At 44.3% G+C, this 24,582-nt stretch overlaps 1 protein-coding gene across 4 annotated transcripts in view; it reads right to left on the reverse strand.

Moving 5' to 3' along the window:
* SEMA5A (semaphorin 5A) overlaps window positions 1-24,582 on the reverse strand; it is a 444,386-nt gene that overhangs the window by 14,296 nt on the left and 405,508 nt on the right. For all 4 annotated transcript variants that reach the window (XM_064479456.1, XM_031443174.2, XM_064479438.1 and 1 more), the window contains 5 exons: window positions 13,204-13,429; window positions 10,102-10,320; window positions 4,170-4,340; window positions 2,482-2,637; window positions 720-767 (listed from right to left, as the gene is read on the reverse strand). In XM_064479456.1, the coding sequence (XP_064335526.1) occupies window positions 720-767; window positions 2,482-2,637; window positions 4,170-4,340; window positions 10,102-10,320; window positions 13,204-13,429 (820 nt within the window). The remainder of the gene's footprint in view (window positions 1-719; window positions 768-2,481; window positions 2,638-4,169; window positions 4,341-10,101; window positions 10,321-13,203; window positions 13,430-24,582) is intronic.

The raw sequence follows: 24,582 nt of genomic DNA on the forward strand, positions 1-24,582 counted from the left end.
GGGCTCTGAGCACCAAAGGTGGACCAGGGCTGGGCTCTAAGTGACGGACAGCCAGCCCCTCCCAGCCAGCCAGGACTAGAACTAGACTAGATGGGAAAGTCCAAAAGCATCACGAGTTTGAGCCAGACAATGTGACTTCTGGCATTTAGGGTTGCAGGAAGTTTGAAAAATACCTCTAGAGATATAGGATATGTCCTTGTTCCCATCGTAAAATTGTGCTATTTTGTCATTTCAGCAGTTTGGAGGTTTGAGGCTGGCTGCCTTGGAATTTGTACTATCCAAACTATACAAATACGATGACTGAATTCTGTTTTACTCATGGGAAATCTAACTGCAGCTAATGCCTAGGTCCCTGGATCATAAAGCTTACAGCCACCAGCATCACCCGAAGGGCTAATTAAACCACAGAGCACTGAGCCCCACTCAGAGAGGTTCTGAGTCCACAGATTGAGGCAAGGCCTGGGAATCCGCATGCCTAGTGAGTTCCCACGTGATACTGATGATGCTCTGTGAGGACCAGGCTTGAGAACCACTGATCCAGACGTCAAATGTGTACTTCTGGCATCTGTGCTGTTGAAATAGATGGTGTTTGGGTCCAAGAGTTTCCCCAGCCTGTTTTCCTGAGCCAATAGCAGAAACATTATACAAAACACGCGGGAAGAGAAATGATTGGAAAATGTCAGAAACACACCAGAAATTGATTAAAAAGAAGAACTTACCTCCGCACCTCTTCTCTTCTACGCTGCTGGATCTTGCGACGGATACTTCTGGAAAAAACAAATATTCAATCACAATGTGTCAAGGGAGTTGGGGAGGAAGAGCGCAGTAATGATTCACTTATAAAACGTCTAATGAGTTTGAGGTTTATGTGAGTCAGAGTTTCCAAAAGCCAGATTATTTTTTAAAAAATTTTAATCAACTGCAGCTGTGTTTGATCAAGGTCACCTTGATTGGGAAGGGTGAAATTCATGATCACAAAAAGAAAATGCTGTGGTCTCTTGGGCAAAACCAGGGCACTAGTTTCAAAACAAGGCCAGAGTATGTGCTGATTTTCTGTTACAATGTATTCTGCCAGCTGTGGAAACCTACTGTGTCTGCCTGGGGCTCCTGCCTCGGAGGTTTTGTCTCGTCAAAGCCAGTACTGTCACTTGCCCTATAGCGGGGGATCACTGCCCCAGAACTCAGAGGAAGCGGTCACAACAACTTGTGACAGAGCCCATTCGTGCTCTTGGCCACGCCCCACGTGAAACCCACAAGGAAGACGCCAGTAAAAGGAGAGATCCACGCAAACGTCGAACCCCCAAGGATAAACACCATTCCAGGAGTCCAGGAAGGCTACCCTCTCCTGTACTGATCTTCTGTTCAATCATGAGAATTAAAAATATGTCTCTGGTTACAAAGGAAGCAACAATAATAAACACTCTGAGGGTGGGGAGGGCATAGCTCAGTGGTAGAGAGTGTGCTTAGCATGTACAAGGTCCTGGGTTCAATACCCAGTATGCCCATTAAAAAAGTACATGAATAAATAAACCTAATTTCCTCCCTGTAAGCGCCCCCCCGCTATAAAAAAAGAACATGCTTAGGAAAGGGACCTTTCAGCGGGGGGAGGGTATAGCTCAGTGGTGGAGTGTACGCTTTGTATGCATGAGGTCATGGGTTCAATCCCCTGTATCTCCATTAAATAAATAAAAAAAATAAACCTAATTACTCCCCCAAAAGACAAAACAAAAATTTAAAAACCCCAATAAATCCTCTTGTAGTTCTAGGCCACAGGAGACTTGAGGTGAAGCTTATGAGGCTGAAGCTGATAGTTTTTTCTAAAATATTATTACCTTTTCCATAAATAGAGGAAAACAAGGTATTATTTATAACCTTGTAAGAAGTGGTCTCTGCTTTGGTCCCTGTGGGAGTCCTAAGGCGCACAGTGGGCGTATGTGAAATGATTGATAAGTGCCCAGGACCATGCCTCCCGTAAGCACGCGGCAGGTGACAGACCTTCACTAATAACTAAACATCAATTTCACACAGAAAAGCCTGTAGCAACAGGGCCAGCCAACCTCTTCTCCAAGATGACGGCAAGGACAGGTTTCCACTTTCCCTAATACACTGAGGTTGTGTGATGAGAATGGCCATTTTTCCTCTGTGCACACACATACACACAGCATTGCCAAAGCATTTAACCTAATATTAAAACAACCAAATTTTCATTTTTTGAACAAGCTATTCTGACTCTGTTATAGTCAATAAATTGTAGAAGACACTGTGCTTAAAAAATCTTAAAACTTATGGCCTAAATTAAAATCTACAACCGCAGTTATGCACAAATCTCTGATCACCTTGAAACCACAAGACTGAAGCATCACTGTTTCACCAAACAGGACCTCAAAGAACAGATAAAAACTCCGACCTACGAATCGTTTCCTCCTGAAATGCTGAAAACAATTTTGTTCACATGGATAAGCACCACCCCAACCCCCTTACCTGGGATGAAATTGGAATCAAAAACACACGGCCGGCTCTCCGAGGTGTTTCCGGAACACTGGCTTCCCACGGGGAACAGCAGGATGCACTGGCGGACGCGGACCTGGACTCCAGACACATCACACTTGGACCAGTCTGACCACTCCGACCAGCTCTCTGCAGTGGCAGGAAGAGGGGAGATGTGGCAAAAATGCCCACTAAGATCAACCATCCTGGAAGCACTGTCGGCTTATCTAAGTTACTTTAAGTTCCCGTGTGGTGTTTTTAATGGGTCTGTGTATAAATAAAATGGACTTGTGTCTTCTGACCAGTCCAGGAGCATGAATAAAAGAACTCGTACATCTTTGATTAGAAATAATTGCTTAAAATACATTTTCTAAAACCCACATTATTTTAATGCTCTAAAGTAACTGTATTAGACACTCTAAGCCAATCCATGAGGTCTGGCTGTGCACGGCCTTTCTTTCCACCGTCGGGGGAGAAATGATCACTGCAGACACCACTCCTATAGGGTCATGCTCACTGTGAAGAGCGACCCTCAAACGCCGCCCAGCAAAATTCCTCCAGGTCTCAGTGCTCGGACAAAAGAGATGACGGTGTGCCCATGAGAAAGCCCTGGATGCTGAAAGGGGGTTCAAGCTACTACAGGCACTTTCTCTCCTGTTATGAAAACAATTCTGCATGGTCAGTGCACCAAAGGCAGGCTGTGCTTGTGGCAGAATTCATTTTATCCTGTGTTTTCTGTCACTGAAGCACACATGATCAATGCACAAGTCTGGGTCAAGGCCCAAGGATGGGCCAGCTAAGGTCACTTCACCCCGAAGTGGAAGATTCACTAGGATTTTGTTAAATTCACCCAGGCCTACAGATATGTGAAAAGAGAGGACTGACACTCATATTTTAAGTAAGGAGGTTAAAAAATGAACACAATATTATTTATGAAATATCAATAACATAAAAAAAGATTTTGTTCTATGCAGTTGGCTTTTTTCCTTTTTTTTTAAATTTAAGCGTTGTCTGCAGTTAGGGGAAAGTTCAGAAACCAAACTTGTGTTTTGATCCATTTTAAAGAGTACAATTTTCCCTTAGAAATATGTGAAGTGCTCATTCTGGGAATGACTGACAATTGGGTCTTAGGCACTTTTCAATATAAATGGGACCTTCCAGAAGGATCTGCAGGAGCAAGTTAGAAATATATGTATAAATGAGTGTCTCAAAGTAGAAGTTAGACTCAGAGGCGAGTGTCTCCTTTTCATCCCAAGCGGTACTTTAGTGAGAAAACAAAGCTGACTCTTGGACGGGGAAGCCACGGCTGGGCATCCCCGGGGCCCCTGTGCCTGCCAGCCTCCAACCCGGACCCCCGGCTCATGGTCCTGGGGGGTCTTCCTAGGAAGCAGTTTCACAAAGTCTCTCCTGGTTCCCCCCCCCCCCCCGATTATCAGCAGCAGAATGTCGGATCCAGTTACCTGGTTACACATGTTAAGAAAGCTTGGTTATCACCTGTGAGTAGTTAACTACCCGAAGGTGAGAAGTGTTCCCCTGTGGGACAACGTGTTATGAAGTCGGTTCACCCTCAGCAGTGTGGGTACCTATTGTGATGTGACTTCATCAATTCCACCATTTCTCCATCAAGGAGAAGGGTGCATCTGTCCCGACACCAGGCAGTGGGCAGGGCGGGGGCGGCTTACCGGGGCAGGGCTGCGTGTTACAGAGCGCCTCTTCCGTGTGCAGCCCCAGGCAGATGTCGCCTCCGTAGGCGGGGGCTGGGTTTGTGCACGAGCGGGTCCTCATGTAGTGTCCACCTCCGCATGTTGCTGAGCACTTGGACCAGGGGGACCAGCAAGACCACATGCCGTCCACTGGGAAGGGACACAAAGTCACACCACTTCTGAAATCCCAATCTGACCGACCTGACGTGGCTGCAGAGTGTGCCCTGCAGGAAGGTGTCGTGTACACCACTGAGCGCTCCCGGGGGTACCTGGGGGCCTCCACCTGGCTTTGCATATTCCTCCCCATGTTCTTCCAGTTCCTCCCATTCTTTCAGGCAGTGTTTGTAAGCATCTAATACGCCAGCATGGGTGTATCAGACTGCAGGGAACGCTGTGTACATGGCAGTGTTCTTCCTTGCAATGAACGCATGTCTGCCTAGACTGTAAAATTTTCAAAACCCCTCTTCCATATCTATTCTTGCGGGGGGCGGGGTAGGAGGGAAATGCTTGCTGGCAGTTTTTCTCTGTCTGTAACCTGAGCTGAAGTTGGTCTGTAGTACAGATGTTCGCACACCACACACTGAGGCACAGAAAAGTCACTGTGCCTTGGAATAGCAGCCGTGACAAAGCCTGCGTGTCCAGATGTGCACATGGCGGTCAGGCTCAGGAGGGCTCTAACGCTTTGTCTTGATGGTGTCAGAGCCCAAATGAGAACCAACCGCGTAATCTAAGAGCTACATGCTTTTCATATCACGTGACGAGCCAGGACGGTCAACGTGAAAAGATACTTGACATCACTAATTATCAGGGAAATGCAATTCAAAACCACAATGAGACATCACTTCACCCCTGTCAGGATAGGTATTATAGGAAAAAGATAATAATAGATAACAGTGCTGGTGAGGATTTGGAGAGAATGGAACACTTGTAGGCTGTGGGTGCAAATGCAAAATGGCGCAGCCACCAGGGAACACAGCACAGTGGTTCCTCAAAGATGCAGAAACAGAGCAACCATAAGATGAAGCAATGCCACTTCCGAGTATTTGCCCAAAGGAACTGAAATCAAGATCGCAGACACCTGCAGCCCCATGTTCACACGAGAGCCAGGATATGGAAGTAATGCAAATGACGTTCATTGATAGGTGAATGGATAAAGAAAAAATGGTATTTTATCATTACATAATTTATAATGAAATATTATTCAGTCAGAGTAGAAGGAAATCCTGTCATACGCCACAAAATGCATGAAACGAGAGGACTCTGCGCTAGTGAAAATAAGCCAGTCACGGAAAGACAAATGCCACGTGACCCCACTTCTATGTGGAATCTAAATGGTCAAGCTCATAGAAGCAGAAGGTGGAGCGGTGGTTGCCTGGGGCTGGAGGAGGGGGAGTGGACAGGTGCTGTTCAAGGGGTATGAGGTCTCAGGTCAGCGTGACGAGCACGTCCTAGAGGTCCGCTCTGCGACACCGTGTCTGCAGTGGACAGGGCTACATCGTGCACTTAGAGATTCATACAAAGGGTGGCTTTCGTGTTAAATTTTCCTACAACAGTAGCCCAATAACAGAATTTACAAATATCCAAAGACTAAATGCTTTTGGTCACACAGTCATTCTATAATCACGATTGTCTCATGGTCACGTGGGTCCACTAGACATGGCAGGAAGCTGGTGACCGAAAGATGAATGTACACAGTTCCTTGCACTATTTCAAACAGTATTTATACCCGTCCACATTTTAACTAATATTTACACCAATTAATATCTCATCCTAACTTCCCCCCCTCCCCCACCAACTGACCTCCTGGTATCTTGATAAATTCCCTTGGCACCAAATCGTTCCTTGTTTAACAGAGGAAAAGATGCTTCTTGTTGGAACTGTGAACAGTTTGCTGGAGCATCTGTGACACAGCCCAGTTGCTGAAACTTTTCCACTTGCCAGTTTAAACCACAAGGTCACACGAACTTCCACCACTTCCAGTGTCATTGCCCTGAGGGGTATGTCAAGTGCTGGGGGAACAGGTCCTCCCAGCATGACGGGAAATCAGAAGGAACCTTCAGCCACTTCACCGTCAGGGAGCCACTCTGGCCTGTAACTGCCCCGTGCCCCCAGCCCAGCTCCAATCCAGTCTCCACTTCCCGTCCTCTTAGCTCTGTGCTTGTGTTCCAAGCCTCAGCCTTCTCCTCGGAGACAAGGAGATGGTGGTCTGTCCTGGATGAAAAGGGACATTAAATATTGTAATAAGGTTTTGTATTAGGAAGGCTAATGTATTTTTAAAATAGAAATTACAGAATACAAAGCTTAATGAAATAGTCTTCCCTGTGCAGGAGCATTAGAACTTCATGGGGAGGCAGGGATTCTGAAGTCAAGGGAACAAAAAAGTGTGAGTCACCACTCAGGGCCTGGCCCACCGGGGGACAGAGCGGGGCTGAGTGTCTGAGCGCTTCCCTTGCTGCTAATGATGCTAGTGATGATGATGGTGATGATGATGATGATGATGATGATGATGATGATACTAACTCAGCATCGCCCCTTCCTCAACACTGCCGTGGGGTATGTCCTGGAAATGCAGGGCCCACGGCACAGAGAGGTCAGGCCGCAGAGGGGATGTGTGGGAGCAGGACTGGCCCCTGGCAGGCCGAACCCAGGACAGGCACACGGTTCAGGGTGTCATGGAACTTTCATCACATCAGTAAAAGTCGCGTGGGGAGCTTCTCATTGACCAAGAAAGATTGGCTCACGGGAAGATCAGACAAATACCGAAAAGCTTAGATCCATGTTTCTTTCTGGGAATCAAAGCAATTAACTATAGGAAATTATCTTTGATCAAATGAAATTTATGGATTAAGTCATTTGAGAGAAGAAGATTAAAAATTCTGGTTCTAGCTGAATACACCACCCACTACAGTAAAATCTAAATAAAAAGTACAATGACTCGCAATGGAAAGAGCAAAGTAAAACTAAGGAATGTCCGAGTGTCAGGCATCCCGTGGGCTGGCAGAGACAGAAAGGCCTACACTTACAGTCCTGCACGTCGTGGGGATGTTTGATACCGACTCCCCAGTGCACCGAGGCCCGGGCCACCCCGGTCTTCACTGAAGGACAGCTGTGCTCTGGGCTCCTCTGAGGATCTCCGAGCAGAAGTTTCCTGCACCAGGCTCCCCCGCCACCCCAAACCCCAGCAGCCTCAGGGCTCCTTTAGGACAGAACCAATGTCTTAAGTTCCTTTTTGGTCACCTGCAGTTTACAGAACACAGTGTGGACTCAAGGATTTCATGGACAGAGAGGTAAGCACACCGCAGGGGCCTAACCAAGGTTAGCCGCCGAACACGCACCTGTCTGAATTCACGGCTTAGATTCAGAAGTTTCCCTTCTGTGAGATTCTCAGTCACGGTTCCTTCTTCCTCAGGCTTACTGTCTTCCTCGCAAAGAAGAGCTACATTATTTTATGGGATTGTAACATTACTTAGCAACAAAGAACCATCTGCTGTCTCTACCTTTGTCAGCCATGGTCTGGAATCAGTTCTGAACCAAACATGAGCTGAGGAAAAGGAGTGAAGGAGAAAGGCCCGCCATTTCTCCGTGACGGAGGTAGCATGCAGGTGAAGGTCCGAGTCAGACCAACCACAGAAGATGAGTAAGGATCAGGGGCTCAGCTCTAAACCCTTATGGCAGCATTTGATACACATCAGAATTGGAGATCAAAACCATCACTGATTAATTTAAAAAGTATTTTACATTTCTCTGGTCTTAGATTTATTTTCAAACTTAAGCATAATGAGACAACTTATTTTTAAATAAAATATGGTGCCCATTTGTAACTGTTTATTGTGGACCCAACAGGATGAAGGAGGAGCGGATTCAGAGGGAGGAAAGCGTCCCCAGTGAGGCAAAAACAGCCCTGTAACTGGCGGGGCAGCTCAGCACCCACGGCCCTGAGAGCCTCCCACCTCTCCTTGCCGAGTTACATCCTGTCTTGTGTCAGGAATTTTCTAGGGGGTGGGGGAGAAATCGACATTTGCCCCTCTCAGCCCCCTGAACTCATCCATTCCCAAGGGGCAAGTGAGGAGGCCACTCTGACTGTTTCCACAACCCTCTGTGGAATCTTGGCTTTCAAAAAGAAAATGAAGACAGAGCTATTTCAAGACATTAAGGTTATGTATACATGATACTGGCCTGACCATCAAATCAACTAAAATAAAAACAGCCGCTAGATCATGTTAATGAGATGTCTCTGAGACGCATCTGTCTGAGCCTGGGTCTCAGGGACCAGGGCAGCATCTAAGCGTCTCGAGGAGTCTGCACGTTCTGCTGACGGCAGTGAGGACGTGCGTGTGGAGCCGGGGAGGAAGAGTGCATGGGTGGATGCTCACGTTGCCAGGATGGCCCCCCAGCCCCACTTTACTGCATGGATCCCAGTCTAATAATGTTGCCCCACAGGCTCTCTCTCAGCCCCTGGGAAGAGTCCTTACACTGTCCATGCTGGGGCTGTGGGAAAGAAACGGCTCTGTGACCTTTCCCAGCCCGCAGGCATCACTTGGCCAGGAAAGCTGGGCAGTTGGGAGGGAAGAATCTCAGGAGGCTGGAGAAATTCAGGCAGAGACAGCCGAGGAGGAGCTGAGCAGCTGGAGGAGCAGGGGCATTATTGGGAGTCTCAGAGACAAAGCCGGGAACTGTGTATTTTCAGTTTAACGTACATGTTTATTAGTTCATCCATCTATCCACCCATCTATCCATCCATCTATCTCTCCACCAATCCACCCATGTACTCATTCATCCAACCATCTATCTATCCATCCAACAGATGCTCGCTAAGCCCTGCTATGAGCCAGTTCCTTGCTTAAGGAACTCAGAACATTGTTTGCACCTACAGAAAAGGATGTGGTACTTGCAGGCTTCTGTGCCTTTAAAAGCGCTGCGCACAGCACTGGGAATTATCCTCTTTCTCCATCCTTGCCCATCTGTATGGCCAACTCTTATTTGTCCCTCCAGACTCAGTCCAGGGGCAGCTTGCTCAGGGCCACGATCCCAGCTCAGTGGGTCCCTGGCTGATGGAGCCACTACATCGTCTCATCAGCCCAACAGCTGTGACCACACTGGGTTGACATTATTCACAGGATGCTTGCTCACTAAACTCTTAAGTTCCATTCTGACCTGGTTCTCACCACCGCAGCTCTGTTTACTCCGAGTGGCACAGAATGGGTGATCCAAAAATGTTTGCTGAAAAACGGAATGAACGAAGAAAGGAAGATCAAGCAAGCCGCTGCTCATTTTCCCACCACTCACAACCATCCCTGGCGCTGTGTGAGCCAGGCCCGCACTGGGAGCTGCGGACACTGCAGAGAGCGGGAGGGTCACGGCAGCCCCTGCCCCCCTGGAGCGCTCACTCTGACCAAAATCGAAGGTAGGCTTCTGGTGGGTCACCGCTGATGACTGTCACTCACCAGAGTGGTATGTGACATACTCTGTGGTATGAACGGAGGCCCGTTCCTGGAGGGCTGGGCCCATCAGAGTCTGGGAGGGGCCAGCCTCCAGTTTCAAGGACACGACAGATCACTCCAGACCATGGTACCACAGCCCACTTCTCCATGAGGTACAGTGCCTGGAGCCCACCATCCCTTACAGGGGCTCCGAGAATGCTTCAGTTTCTTTTAAATCAGAAGAAATAGATGAATATAATCCAGTTTAGGTTATATCTGTCCTTATACCAGTGCAGTTGGTATAAAGACAAATATATAATTTAATAAATATAAATCTATCTATATTATTTATATTTCTATATTATATATAGAAATCTATCTATCTATCTATCACAGATTGTACCTCAAACATAAAGCCACGGAATCTGAGAGAGGAGGTCTTCCAAGGCCCTTGGTGTTTACATCCGTTCGAGATCACTCAGTCCACGCACCTGGACAAGGCAGAATGTTGCACTCCTGGTATTCCAAGGCCGGGCCCAGGCAAGGCATGCCCCCGTACTTGGGCTCAGGATTGTTGCAAACTCGCTTCCGGTTCCGAATGCCCCGGCTGCAGTCTCGGCTGCACTGGGACCACGATGTCCAGGCTGACCAGGCCCCATTGACGGTGTGGGCAGAGTACCTCCCAGCTCGCAGGAAATCCCCAGAAAGACCTGCCAAGGAAATGGCCAAAGGCAGACTGTGTTAGGAGTTCCCAGAGTGGTCGAAGTTCAAAGGAATGTTCATTCTGGATCCACTGTCTGCTTTGCTTCTGCACCTACACTCTGAGAAATCAGCTGAACACTTTTCCTACTTTAGAAGCAAAGAAAGAAAAAAAAATTGTACTTCGGGTGATAATCTCCTATAGCTCAATCTTCTTTCTCTGCAATTGCTATTAAATAGGGGAGCAGCCAAGAACTGTTTGTGAATGTGGCAAAGTCCTTATACAAGTAACAGGGTTATTGTGATAGGGGACTTACTGTTCTGAGAAATTCCTTACAAAGAAGATACGCCTTTCTCACTTCCTTTGGAAATTCTGCAACAAACTGCTCGTGCAACTCACGTTCATTTTGATGAAAATGCCTACTGACTTACAATTAAAAAAGACTCAGTCATTTTCTCAGTGTAGGCAATGTGACAGAAGTTTTAACAAAAACATCTCAAAGTATGCCACCAAGTCCTGGGGACGGGTGAGAAGGCCGATGTGTGAACAGTCCGAGCCACTGTTCAAAGTTCCTTTTCGTTTGCTTGAAAACTCTGGCTCAGAAACTGAGGCGGGATGCTCTTCAGAGAAAATGGATTGGAAAACCTTTTCCTGGGATGAGCCAGTACTTTGTGGCTAATCAATAAAGAACACAATTTAGTCTCAGTTTGTGTGGTCGGAGGCAAACAAGCCCCATTTTGTACTCTCAGGATATCAATACCAAACCCTGTGGATGATCATTAGAACCTGAAGCCATTAAGACACAAGAAAGATGAAGCGCTTTTTATCCACGCCTACGATGTAATTTTGGAGGAAACAGAAGATATACACATGTATATCAGCACTGGCCTTAGCTTAGACTGCTATCGTTTAAAATAATATTAGCTTTGGTTTTGTATACACCTGAATGGAAGGATTTAAAAATATATGTTCAGAAAAGAGAATAAACTTAATGTATAAGGAAAGGCTGTTATTCATTTTCTCTTTTTTTCTTAACGTTGAATGATGGCACACAAAGCTCACAGCCTGCTCTGAAATAAGGGGGTAAGTGACTGAGTTGGAGACAGGGTCATCAGGTTTAGCAAACAAAACACATGCTGTTCAGTTAAATTTTAGTTTCAGATAAATAAGAAATAAGATTTTAGGATAAATATGTACCAAATATCGCATAGCATATACTTACTAAAAAAAAAAGCCTCATGAGATATGCTTACACTAAAAAAATTCTTAAAAATGTCTGAGATTCACATTCAACTGGGCATTTTGTACTTTATCTCACAGCCTAACGAGATGACAAGGCCATTCCTCGTGGTATTTAGATCTTTAAAATGGGCCTTAAGTTGTCTGTCTCTTGGTATTCCATCATATGCCTTGCTCTTCTCACTAAAGCAGGATTTTACAGAATTAATCGGAGCGAATATCATTTTGCTTGATTTTCTAGCTGGTGGGTGTTTATTTCTCTGAGTTAAATTGTAGACTTAATCACACCAAATTCTTCACTAAAGCAGACGGTTTTTTTCCCAAGAAACAATGAACAAGCTTGTATGGTTGCTGAACTACAGCGAGCAGAACAGTTTGAGGTCAGGAGTCAGTTAATGTCCGTGAGAATATGACCAGGAGTGGACCTTGAGGGCAACTGTTGGGCCTCCAAGCATCCAGGCTGGCAGCTCCAAGCTGCCCTGGGTGTTCAGCAGCTCCCAGGAGGAGTCACCGAGATCCGTGACATTTGTGCAGCCCTCCCCCAGAGCCATGCTACATAAGAGGTTCCTTCTGGCAACATGGGAGGGAGTTCATGGCACCAACATGAACTTATCCCTTCACGTCAGCCCAACATGGCAACTCACCAGCGCTGTGGTTCTTCAAGGCCAACCACTCTGGGTAAACCTAAAGCTCCTTCTTAAAAATGACTTTGGTGCTGACTGGCTTTCTAAATCACAGCTACGTTGGGAGAATCAGGTAGGATCATAAATATAAAAGGGAGAGAAATGTTCAAGTGTTCTAGTGCAAGACGTTACTACTCCTGTTCTCATCAAGTTGTGCTCCAAGAACCTTCTGTGAGCACTTATCTGCTTCTTAGAATTGGACAGGTTTTGTTAAGTTAGATGAGAATGACAGGAGAGATAAAGAAGGAGATGACAGGAGAAGATTCATTTCTGCTTTTAAAGAAGGAAGAAATGAATCTTTGTGGGATGGCCAGCCTCCCGCACTTTCCTGCAGTTAAGACACATGAGCTCCAGGGGGAGCAAGTGAGTAGCCTGAGGTGAGCTGACCAGTCAGCATCAAGGCCAGGCAGGGAGAGCACCTGCCTGTCCACGTCTGGGCTCTGCCTACATGAGTCATATGGCATTGAAGGGATTTATATGACTGCAAGGGGCAAAGGAATTTCAAAGACTATTAAAGGACCACATGTACTTTTTAACAGAAAGATGCTTTTATGGCTATAGAGATGCACTTCTGTTGTCTTTGTCCAGTTCTGAGATTAAAAAAGGAAAAGCTTATTGGCAGCCGACCTTTCAGAGCCAGAAGAACTCTGGAAGGACGCTGAGCCTTCCTCAATATATTTTCTGATACTAAATAAAGTTCCCATGAACTATTCTTGACCTACTAAAAATACAGTGTTATTTCAAGGGTTGAAGAAACAGGACCACCTCAACATGGAACTGTGTTTTTATAGTAATGATCTGACCCATCCATTTGTTGTAAAGCCAGTTCTGCTCTAGAGAGACTGTTGTTATAAAGATTGTTCTAATCAAAAGGAAATTCCACCCGCCCCCCAGGCTCTTCTCTGAACTCAGAGCTGAGCTGGAACGCCTGCTTGTGGAAGTGGCTCAGTCCCTACGGAGTCGCCACTCACCGTCGGTGGAGCAGCCACTGGTCCCGTCACTGGAACAGTACCGCATCTCAATCCTCTGTCTTCCCACTTCCAGCAAGTTGGGATCAGGCAGGCGGGCCTTGCACGTGTATCGAAATCTCTGCTCGTAATGGCCCCCGTTGTCCGAGATGTTGACGGGTGTCCAGGGCGTCCAGGGCGTGGTCTTCTTCAGCTCCGGGCACGGGTTCGTATTACAAGGCTGGTACTCCTGGAGGAGACAAGGCAGAGCATGAGCATCTCAGACGGCAGAAATAGAGCCAGGGGCTTCCTTCCTTAAGTGAAAGACAGGGCTCTTCCAGACTTCAGATCCTGACACCCAGCAGCCACTCCACAAAGTTAAAAGCACGCTGTTTGTCAGATTGGGCATTGAAGAAAACGCTCAGTGTTCAGGTTAACTGCAAAAGGAATCTGCGTGGTTTCTGTGCCAACAGTGAGAATGAGACAATAAATGTAACTGTATGTGGAAAAAAAATGGTGATCCCCGAACAGTCTTTCACTTAATAAGTGACCGAAAATGCTGATTATTCTGATGTTAAGTTTAGTTGTTTTTTTAAAAGATTATAGTTACAATGATGGAACCAGAATTTGCTTTTTGGGGCCACATTATGTTGAGTTTGAGATTAATGAATAGTTTCAGCCCTGAGATCACAGATTCAAAGTGTTAAGACGGCAGCTATCCACATGACAACACAACATATGATAACTTAATCTACAAGAAATTTTTACAAGATTTCTCTGGTTAATACCTTGACGGCATGTCTCAATCTCACCTCCCTTTCCTCAGTACCAGGTTCCTCCCTTACAAACATAGGTGGGAGGACCCTGGCAAGTGGGGCATGCCATTTCTGGGTGATGGAATTTAGGACTATAAATTTAGGATGGTTAATTTGGCAAGAATTGTTATTCTTCAGCAACGAGGCCAAATCTACGGAGGCCACAGTCTGACCTTGAGCACAGCCCTAGATCACAGTCCTTCTATTCGATAATAAAGGATGTCTCATGAGAGGGAAAACTCACAACCCATAATACACCCAATTACGGCCATGCTTTTAAAATAATTTTACCAATGCTAAACATGCATATAAAGTAGGAGTTAACTCTCTAAGATTTATTAGGAAAATGCTGCCCCCAACCCTTTCAGTTCCATATGCGGATATTTATCCCATCGAGCCACAAGAAGCATCTTCCAGTAGCAGGCACCGCCCCTTATCCAAGCCCTAAGGAAAGGGATTCAGCTCTTTACTCCGTACCCCGCTCCCTGTGTCTCCCGCACTGATGCAGCCTTCCCATCTCCCACCATGCGTGCTGCACTCCTGGTTCCATCCAAACCCAGCGTTCACACTTATCGCTAGATGAACCCCATCCGCACCTGAGCGGTGTGGAGAATCGATGGATTTCTGTTCCGTGTCCAACCCCCTTCCAGCCCAAGCCCAGGGCTCTCCTGCTTTGTGAGGGTGGTTGTCCAGTTGCTATGAACTTGCCATGAGTTCACCCCTCCCGTCAGATATGTGGATGCGGTAAGAACTGTGTTACTTGGTTCATGCTTTTCAAAATAAAACTGCCTCAGAAACGCTGTGTAAATGAGTTCTCAGCAGGAGAGAAAGTAGCCACATGTGTCCACAGCAGTAGCTTTAACTGGAAGCCCTATTAAAACTTTATTTTGTCATGATTTCAGTGACTCGAACTAGTTTTACTGACTCAGAATCCATCTTTCAAAAATGCTTACAAGGAACAATACTCAGGACTCTTCATGTTTGTGGCTTCATAGGAGTCGTTGCAGGAAATACGTAAGTGATCATCACTGCTTTTTTCAATGCCTCTCGCATTCCTTCCCGGGCCCACACGGCCGCCCTCACCTCCACACCAGCACGCACTGCAAGACAGATGACTGCATTTCCCTCTGTTCACAGCATCTTTTATTATAGCATCTTTTGGATGCTGTCCTTTAAATGAAAAAAATTAGCTCCAATGAATGCCATAAACACGATCGTGTGAAAGACTAGACAATGAAATGGAGACCATGAGACAGGAATGCAATAAAGCGGCTCTGGGACCTTCCAGGCCCGCAGGGTGGCAGCACGGTCAGCCCCAGACTGAAAAGGTCGCGTGTCTTCCTCCACCGCTCGGCACCAGCCTGGCTGTCCAGGGGCTCCTTGCCGAAATGGACCGAAAGCTGTGCTTAACGACGCTGCTTAAAAAGCGCGGGTCTTGAGGCGTTCACAACTTGGACAGCACGTGCAAAACAGTGCGATCCCACGTCTCGGTAAACAATCCCAGAGGACACTCCCAGCAGTCCTGAGCTTCCTTACAACTAGAACTTTCACCTCTTCTGTGGAGATAAAGTTTTGTTTTTGAAATAGATGAGTGGAACATATATTTTAAAGCTGGCTCCAGTGCCTGGGTTGGCCTCTGTGTGCTGGTGACATGCTCAGCAGGGCAGGGTGGGGGTTCACGTGTCCCAGACGTGGGCACACCTCAAGGGGGAAGAAGATCAATTCTGGCTCCTTAGACCTAAACCTCCGATAACACAGTCTGTTCTTATGTCCCTTTATCTCCTCGTTGTACAAAATCCAACTTGAGTCTCAGGACTCCTCTTTTCAACAGCTTTGGAAGATTTCATTATGATGCATTCATCTGAAATATCCAATTATGAAATGCTGAGGAATAGTATAAGTGACCTGTTTGATAGTAATGACCTGAATCATAAAGTGATTCAGTTCAATGGTGAGTAGTTGTAAGGCGTAACAGAACCCGTGTGCTGCAATTTACTGAGGACCCACTGCTGGAAGTCAAATAGAAAGACTGTGATGACCCAAGTGAAGCCAAATCTGAATATAATTGAGTGGCGTTACATTAATGCTAAGAAAGAATTTATTCTAAAGGTGATTTCAGGGAACTAACTACTATCACCTGCCACAAAGGATTCTTAATATTCTGGTGGAAAACAGCAGATAAGAATGGTCACTAAATTGGTCCCCCTTCTGCTGTCCATCCAAGGGAATTAAAACCAGGATCTCACAGAGGTGTCTGCTCTACTATGTTCATTGCAGCATTACTCACAACAGCCAAGATATGGAAACGACCTAAGGGTCCAATAACATATTAACGGATAAAGAAGATCACACACGCACACACACACACACACACAGTGGAATATTACTCAGCCATGAGAAAGAAGTAAACCCTGCCATTTGCAACAACTTGGCTGGACCTTGAGGGTATTATGCTAAGTGAAATAAGTCAGACAGAGAAGGATAAATTCTATACGATTTCACTCATAGGTGGAATCTAACACTGACAAACTCAGAGAAACACAGAGTGGAGTGGAAGTTACCAGGGGTTGGGGGTTGGGGGGTTGGGAAAACGGTGGTCAAAGGGTACAAACGTCTAGTTTTATAAGATTAGTAAGTACAAGGAGCTAATGTACAGCATGGTGATTATGGCTAATAATACTGTATCATATACTTGAATGGCGCTGAGACAGTAGATCTTAAACCTTCTCACCACAGAAAAGAAATGGTAATTATGTACCAGGTTGGAGGTGGTAGCTAATGCTATGGTGGTCATCATTTTGCAATTTATAAATGTATCTAATCAACACAGTGTGCACCTGAAACCTACACAATGCTATGTGTCCATGATCTCTCAATAAGGCTGAGAAAAAAATAAAAATGAAGACAACAGCAAAAGGGCAAAAAAAAGGGTCAAGAACAACAAAGGGAAAAAAAAGCGTGATAACTAAAGCAATTTCAAACGATTCTCCAAATGCGTTGCCTGTGTTTCCTCTGTCCCAGTCAACAGTGATAAAACCACACATTCAAAAGTTTAATATGAAAATCTGGGGGGGCTCCCTGCTGGTCTCCCTCACTTCTAGGCCAAGTCCTAGAGACATGGCTTCTGGGGCTCTTTCTCTCCTCCCCACCTTAACTGTCTCTTCTAACTCAGGCCACCGGCATCTCAGGCCTGTTTCACAGACTCAATGCACGTATTTCACCGACATTTGTGTATTTATAATTCTGCCTCCACCAACAGACTGCAGAATTGTCAAGAGCAAGAACTCTGCCATATTTATCTTATATTAGCAATCTTAAGTATAATAATACTAACTTTTGATGACTGGATAAGTCATATCGATCAATTCACAAATAAACCCATTCTGGTGGAATTTGCATAAACTTGGGGAAAAAATAGATGGCTAAGCAGGGCTCTCCTTGTTTTGCTGTTTATTATTCCTCTGAGGAAACAAAAATATCTCATAGTCTATAAGTTGAAAGTGAAATAGATAAATGGTGACAATCCAAGCAGAACGTTGATACCATGTGTTTGGCACAAAGTAAGAAAATCACGCTTAAAGGGATTTTATCAATGGATGAAGGTATGAACTAAATCTATTCTCGTATGGAATACTCATGGCTTACATATTCACTTATCAAATTTTCTTTCAGTAACTAAGTGCGTCACACAAGACAGAAAGCCGTTCTGCATAAGAGAAACAAGGAAGTGTCGCAATTGTGCTTGCAAGGGGCCAAAGCACCGAAGCACGTGCACAGACATCAATCTGTGATCCCAGGAGCCTGTGGAGACAGAGCAAAGATTGACAGGAGGTCTAGGAAATCAGTTTAGTGATCCCAGCAAGAAAGGGAAGGAAAGGGGGATAATGCACTCAAGATTGTGATGTCACAGAATGACCTCTGCTTCCAACCAAGCTGGGCAACAAAATGGAATTAACTCTTCCACCAAAAACAACAGATATATATATATATATATATATATATATATATATGAATAGTTCTGAAGATATTGGACATTAGGCAATGAGGGACAGTGATCACCAGGTGAAGGAAACATGAGATGAGCCCCACAATGGACCCAGCCTACAACCTTGAGAAGATTTCCAGGTGGTGGTGGAGGACAAAGAGTGACTGAAGAGGCAGAGCTGAGAACTCAAGGAAGCTAAAGCAGCTGGGGTTCTCAGAAGGAGAGGGCTGCACAAGGAGAAAACCCCAGCTCCTCACCGTTTTGCACCCCCCCCCCCAAGTATTCAGCTGTGAGAAGCCGGTGGAAGAAACGACACACGGGTGGGGAGAGATCCATCGAAGAAGATCAGAGGGAACAGGGCATGTGGCTCACAAAGGACTGGGAGAAGTGCTTGCTCCTAAGAGCCAGCCTGAGAAGCTTCCTAACTCACTGGCATCCGTTAGGGTACCAAGAAGTGTCTCGCTTCCCTAGTGGGGAGAAATCATCCCAGACCAACCTCTGCCCCGATCTCAACTAACAAAGCTTAAACAAGCAAAAACCAAAAAGGTCACACTGATTTCACATAACTTGATCTTGTCTCAAAGAGGAGCTCTAGCATGTTTGGGGAAATACAAGAGTGTCCAAAGCACAAGGAAAAGGTCACAGTGTCTCACGTACATCTAATCTAAAATTACCAGATATGCCAAGAAGCTGTTAAAAAACAACCTATTATGAAGAGAAAAGTTAGTCAATTGAACTTGGCACAGAAATGACATAGATGACAGAATTTGTAGTCAAGAACATTTAAAAATAGTTATTATAATTGTATTGCATACGTCCAAGGAGCTGGAAGGAAGACTGAACATATTAAGTAGAAACACGGAAGATGCAAGAAATAAAATCAACTCTACACAACATTCTATGAGGTCAGCTTTAATCTGACATCAAAACCAGACAAAGATATTAGAAGAAAAGAAAACTACATGTGAATATTCCTCACGAACTTAGATACAAATATGAATAACAGGATTTTAATAAACAAAACTCCAAACTACATAAAAAAGTTAATATCTCATAATTACATAGGGAGGATGTCACGGGGGCAAGGTTGCAGTAACGTTTAAAACTGGATCAATGTAATTCACCATATTTAACATTCTGGGAAGTAAACCTATATGAACATCTCAACAGATACAGATCATTTCAATACAGTACCATTTGATAAGATCCAAAAGTCCATTCCTTATAAAAACTCTGAATCAACTAGGAATAAAATGAATTTCCTAAATCTGACGAAGGACAGCTACTAAAAACATATAAGCAACATCTTACTTAAAAGTTAAAGCTTGCATGTTTTTGTAAAAGCTAAATAATATAAGATCAATATAAAATATTCATTTTGTTCCTATGTACTAGCAATGAGCAGTCATAAATTAAAAGAATGACATTTATAATATTATCAAAAATAAGAAATACTTAGGAATAAGTCTCACAAAATATGTGTATGACTGATACACTTAAAGGAAACTGAATCTTCTAAATGAGCTACAGAATCAAAGGAATCTTAGTTACAATTCCAGAAGGCTGTTTTAAAAAATAAAATTTGACAAGTGAACTCTAAAATTCATATGGAAATACAAAGTATCTAGAACAACAAAAGCTTTTTGCAAAGAAAGGGCATTGTTAGAGGCTTATACAACCTGACTTCAAGATTCATTGTAAAGCTCCAATAATCAAAGTGCTGTGGCATTAAAATCGAATGACTGAGCAAAGGAACAGAATGGAAAGCCCAGAAATAGAGCCGTATGTACGTGGGTTATGGATTTTTCAAAAAGGTACAAAGGCAATTTAGTGGAGAAAGTAGTCTGCAGCAAAGTAGTGCTGGAGCAACTAGCTATCCACAGGCGAAACCGGGAACTTTGATCAACAGCTTGCTCTCCCCATGACAATAAACTCAAATGGATCACAGCCCAATAGCTAACACCATAAAACTTCTAGAAGAAAACCTAGGAGAATATTTCTGGGACCTTAGGTTAAGCAAAGATTTCCTAGATACAATGCCAAAAGCATCACTCATGAAAGAAAGAAAAATAGTCAAAATCAGGACCCTCTGCTTTTGAGAGACACTGTTAAGAAAATAAAAGACTAGTCACACCCAAGAGAGTATCGGCAAATCAGATGTCTGACAGAAGACTCGTATCCATCAGATATAAAACAAATTAAAACTCAACACTAAAAAACAACTACCAAGTGTTATGAAGAGACATTTCACCAAAGAAGATACACAGATGGCAAAAAGTATATGTAAAGATACTCAATGTCATTTTTTAGAAAACAGTAAATTAAAACCACAAGTAAACCACTACACATGTATTAGAACAGCTAAAACAAAACGAAACAGAAGAAACCCCAAACCTAACAACATCAAATGCTGGCGAGCTCGCAGAGCAACGGGGATGCCCTCACACCCTGCTGGTAGGAATGTAAAATGGGACAATTGTTTTGAGAACTATTTGACACTCTCCTCTAAAATTAAACATAACTTACCATGTGATCTGGACATTTCCCTGCTAGGTATTTACCCAAGAGCAAAAGGAATTGTTGCTACAAATCCTTGCACATGAATGTTCAAAACAGCTTTATTTGTAATAGCCCCAAACTGGAAACCACTCAAATATCCATCAGCAGGTAAACATTTAAACAAATGATCTTACATCCAAATAACAGAATCCTACTCAGCAGTGAAAAGAAATGATCTGCTGTTATACACAACATAGAAGAATCTGAAAAGAATTATGCTGAGCGAAAGAAGCCAGCAGAAACCATTGTGACGCTGTATGATTCCATTCATATAACATCATGGAAAACGAAAACAAACGTAGAATCCAAAAGATGAGTGCTACCTGGGATCAGGGTGGGCAGGGAGATAGAAGAGGGAGGGGTTACCAAGGAAACAGGAGACCCTTCGGGTTGATGAACATGTTCATTCTCTTGTGTTGGTGGTTTCATGAATGTACACATTTGTCAAAATGTATCAAATGTTACGAGTGTTATTACTGTTTACCAATCATACCCAATAAAATATTAAACAATATATAATCACAGAAGAACAAACCTCTTTCTAAAAAAGTGGTGGTTACCTCGCTGACTTAGAAGTGATATTCCAAACAGTTGTGTTTGCAGATACCTGCATGCGAATTAACATTACAGTTATTTTTACGGCAGTCATGTTTGAATATTTGCGACTGAAAGTAACTACCAAGTATTTGTAGGTAAATGCATCATACGTACAAAGTGTGCGCCTTCCAGCCCAACCTTACCTGTCATCAGATATGACTAAAAAACACTGTTTTCTTTCATACAGTCAGCCAAGTGGCACCTGCCTGTACCAGCTGTGTTCTTTTATAACCGCATTCCTCTTACAGTCAGTTTCCTTAGCTGCAGTGCATTTTTGTGCCTTTGAACAGGAAGGAATTGAAACTACCTTCCCTGGGCTTTGGAGAAGTTTGTGAGCCACAGGATGGTTTGCGGGAGGGAGAACCCAGCCCCAAGGCTCACTATCTAACCCTCTGCAAATCTTTAGATGCTCAGCACGTGCCTTAGTCTGTTCAGGCTGCTTTAACAAAACACCACAGACCAGACAGGGTGGTTTATAAACCACGGAAATGTATTTCTCACAGCTCTGCAGACTGGAAGCCCAAAATCAGGGTGCCTGCATGATCAGGTGAGGGTCACCTTCTGAGTCACAGACCTCTCTGTGTAACCTCACGTGGCAAAAGGGGCTAGCTACGTCTCTGGGCCTCTTTTGTAAGAACACCAGTCCCGCTCACAGGGGCTCCACCCTCATGACCTCACCACCTCCTAATACCATCACACGCAGGCATGAGGTTTTCAACATGTGGATTTGGGGGGGGGGACACACAAGCATTCAGCGTGCCACAGAACACACCCCAACAAATGACAAATGAGGAGTTACACAAGACGATCTCAAAGCACTAAACAAACACATTTTTGAATGCACAATTTTGCTTTGGAGTTAGTCTGCTGACCCAAAATAAACACTCAGGGCACGCACCTGGATCTGGTTCACAGAAGGGAAAAAAACTGGACCCTCCAACGCTACATGACACACAGTCTGTCCCAGATCCTCTGAAGAGAGGATGATGATTTAGAGATTTTAAAGAATAGTCCTGATTTACTTCCATTACTTTTCTTAAAGGCCCAATGAAATAAGATAGAAATATTCTCTAAAGTGTGAAAGCAATATTGAAACAAAAAGAGTGGATATTTTTAAGTGGAAGAACCCAGGGTCCTATTGCAGTAGCCGCTTGCACATCAGCAGACCCCCTCTGAGCAGCCACCATTCTCTCTCGCACCGTGTTCGTAAATCTTCACTGCATCACCGTTTGCACACGGGTCTCCCCAGCCCACAGGCTTTTTGAGGGTAAAGCCTGTTTGGTGCAACTTCCTCCTCTATTTGGGTGACTAGCAGCACTGCCGCCGCCAAAGGGGGGTCCGGAGGAGATGAACCTTTCAGGGCCTTTCTAACGGCTGTGTTCACTTGCAGCCAGCAGTCAACCTGCATTCTTTTAAGAGCCGAAAAGCAGCAAGCATTCCTGTTTTCTTGCTACAAAAAGGTATGTGTCCCCGTGTGTGCTAGGCTATATATGTGTGTGAATCCACAAACATGGACCTGGCTTCCCTCCTTACACATTGTGGGAGGCACTTCTTGTTATAATACTGTAGAGAGCCCAAGAGAATAAGAAAGTCAGTGCTGCCGCTGGAAGCCTTCTTTATTACAGAGGCTGCGATTTGTGGACTTTCTGTAAACACGCATCTCAAGTGAGGGGCACCATTCATTTAGTTTATTCGCTCACTATAATGTCCTTAAATTCTTAGTCTTTGAGCGTGAACATCAAGCATCCAGACATCTTTTCCTGGCAAATACCTTGAAACGAGAGAAGAACTACTTTTTGTTAGGAGTGAAAACCTATCATTGGGAAAAAATGTTTCCTTCTGAAATTGACGATTGAAATGGGTGACCTTGAGCAAAGGAAGTCCCCCCTTTACTTCCATTCATCCATTTTTAAAGGAAAAAATGCTTCACTATCATATGCTTGCTTCTGAAAACTATAGTAATTTGTACGTATTTTTAGAATTCTTATGAGGAATTTTGGATGAACTGGAGTAAATGACGTAAACCAAACTGAGGTTGTATTATTTAAGATGAAGGTTTTGGAAGGACAACTATTGGGTTTTGCTTTCACAGCAGTGTTTGGGGGTAGTTGCTCTGGATTCTTTTAAGTACAAAATAGCAACAAATAGTCTTCTGCATTCTTACTAGAAAATGATCTTGTGTGTGTGTGTGTCTGTGTGTGAGTATCTCACCATACATATACAACTGTAAGAAAAATATGATTTGAGACAAGAAATAGGAAATTCTCTCTATAACCATAAGGATTTGGATGTTATGGTTGTAGCCACACAGCCGCACTTATGTGGGCTAACGTGGCTTAATTTCTTGGCAAGAAAATGTACACGCAAATTAGAATACTGGAAGGGTTATGAAAAATTCAGTCATGAAGACACAGGCTAAACCCATACTCATGGCTTGGGCAAACTCTAATTGAAAAGAAAGAAATGTACTGCGTGTAGTGTATTAAAGGCTATTATTTAGCACCTAGGCAACTGTTAGTAATTTACCAACATCTTATGATTAGTCTTTGTTTGATAAGTAAACATTTATTTTACATAGAAATTAATCTCTAAAACAATTTGTTTTGAGCCTTTGAGAAATGTACTAAAAACAAATGAGTCAGATGGGGCTGGTAAATAAACACAGCTTGTTTTCACCTGCCCGTTGATGCTAAAATAATTCAGCACCACTTTCTTCTCTTAGCTCATTTGGCTACTTTGATTTAATTTTTAATTCTGCCTTTGTAGCTAAAGGAACTTAGACCAAAACAGAGGTACAATATCTTCTCCTATTTGTCTACTCAGCTGACAAGATTCCTGAAGATAGCTTAAGAAGACAGCAGTTTTCTTCTGCCTTTTGCCCGGCATGTTTGTTTGTGGAGTCCTACTTGGAGCCTTGGGAGCAGCTGGTCTGTTTTCCATTAGTCACCTGCACTGTGATTCCTTGATGACAGCACAGCTACGGTCTTAACCAGGGCTGTCCAGGGGGGTCTCCTCCCATCAGTTCCTTAACCTAGTGCCTTAGCTTTCTCACCTGTAAAATGGGCATGTAAAGAAAGCCATCATAACGTCTGGGAGTGTTAACCAGACAAGGTGTTTACAATGATGCGCAGGGAGCCTGGTACAGGGGGCATCTTTGGCCTGCACAGCAGCCTGGGAATGAAGAAGGGACGCAGGGCGGGAAAATATTAGAGGCCCTTCAAAGTGGATCACTTGAGAAGTCATCCCCTGTCCATGAAAATGCAGATGGTCACAGCATCCCATAATATCCTAGCAGAGTTACACACAGGGGAATGGATTTACCCAACTGGCAAAATAAGCTTAAATTGAACTGGCAGCCAAGTTTGCATGTCGATTTCACTCCCTTGGTAACGTGATTATCTAGCCGAAAATTATCTTCGAAACTTGTTCTTATCTGAGTTGACGTGC

Source organism: Camelus dromedarius, chromosome 3, assembly GCF_036321535.1.
Source record: "Camelus dromedarius isolate mCamDro1 chromosome 3, mCamDro1.pat, whole genome shotgun sequence".
NCBI lineage: Eukaryota > Metazoa > Chordata > Mammalia > Artiodactyla > Camelidae > Camelus > Camelus dromedarius.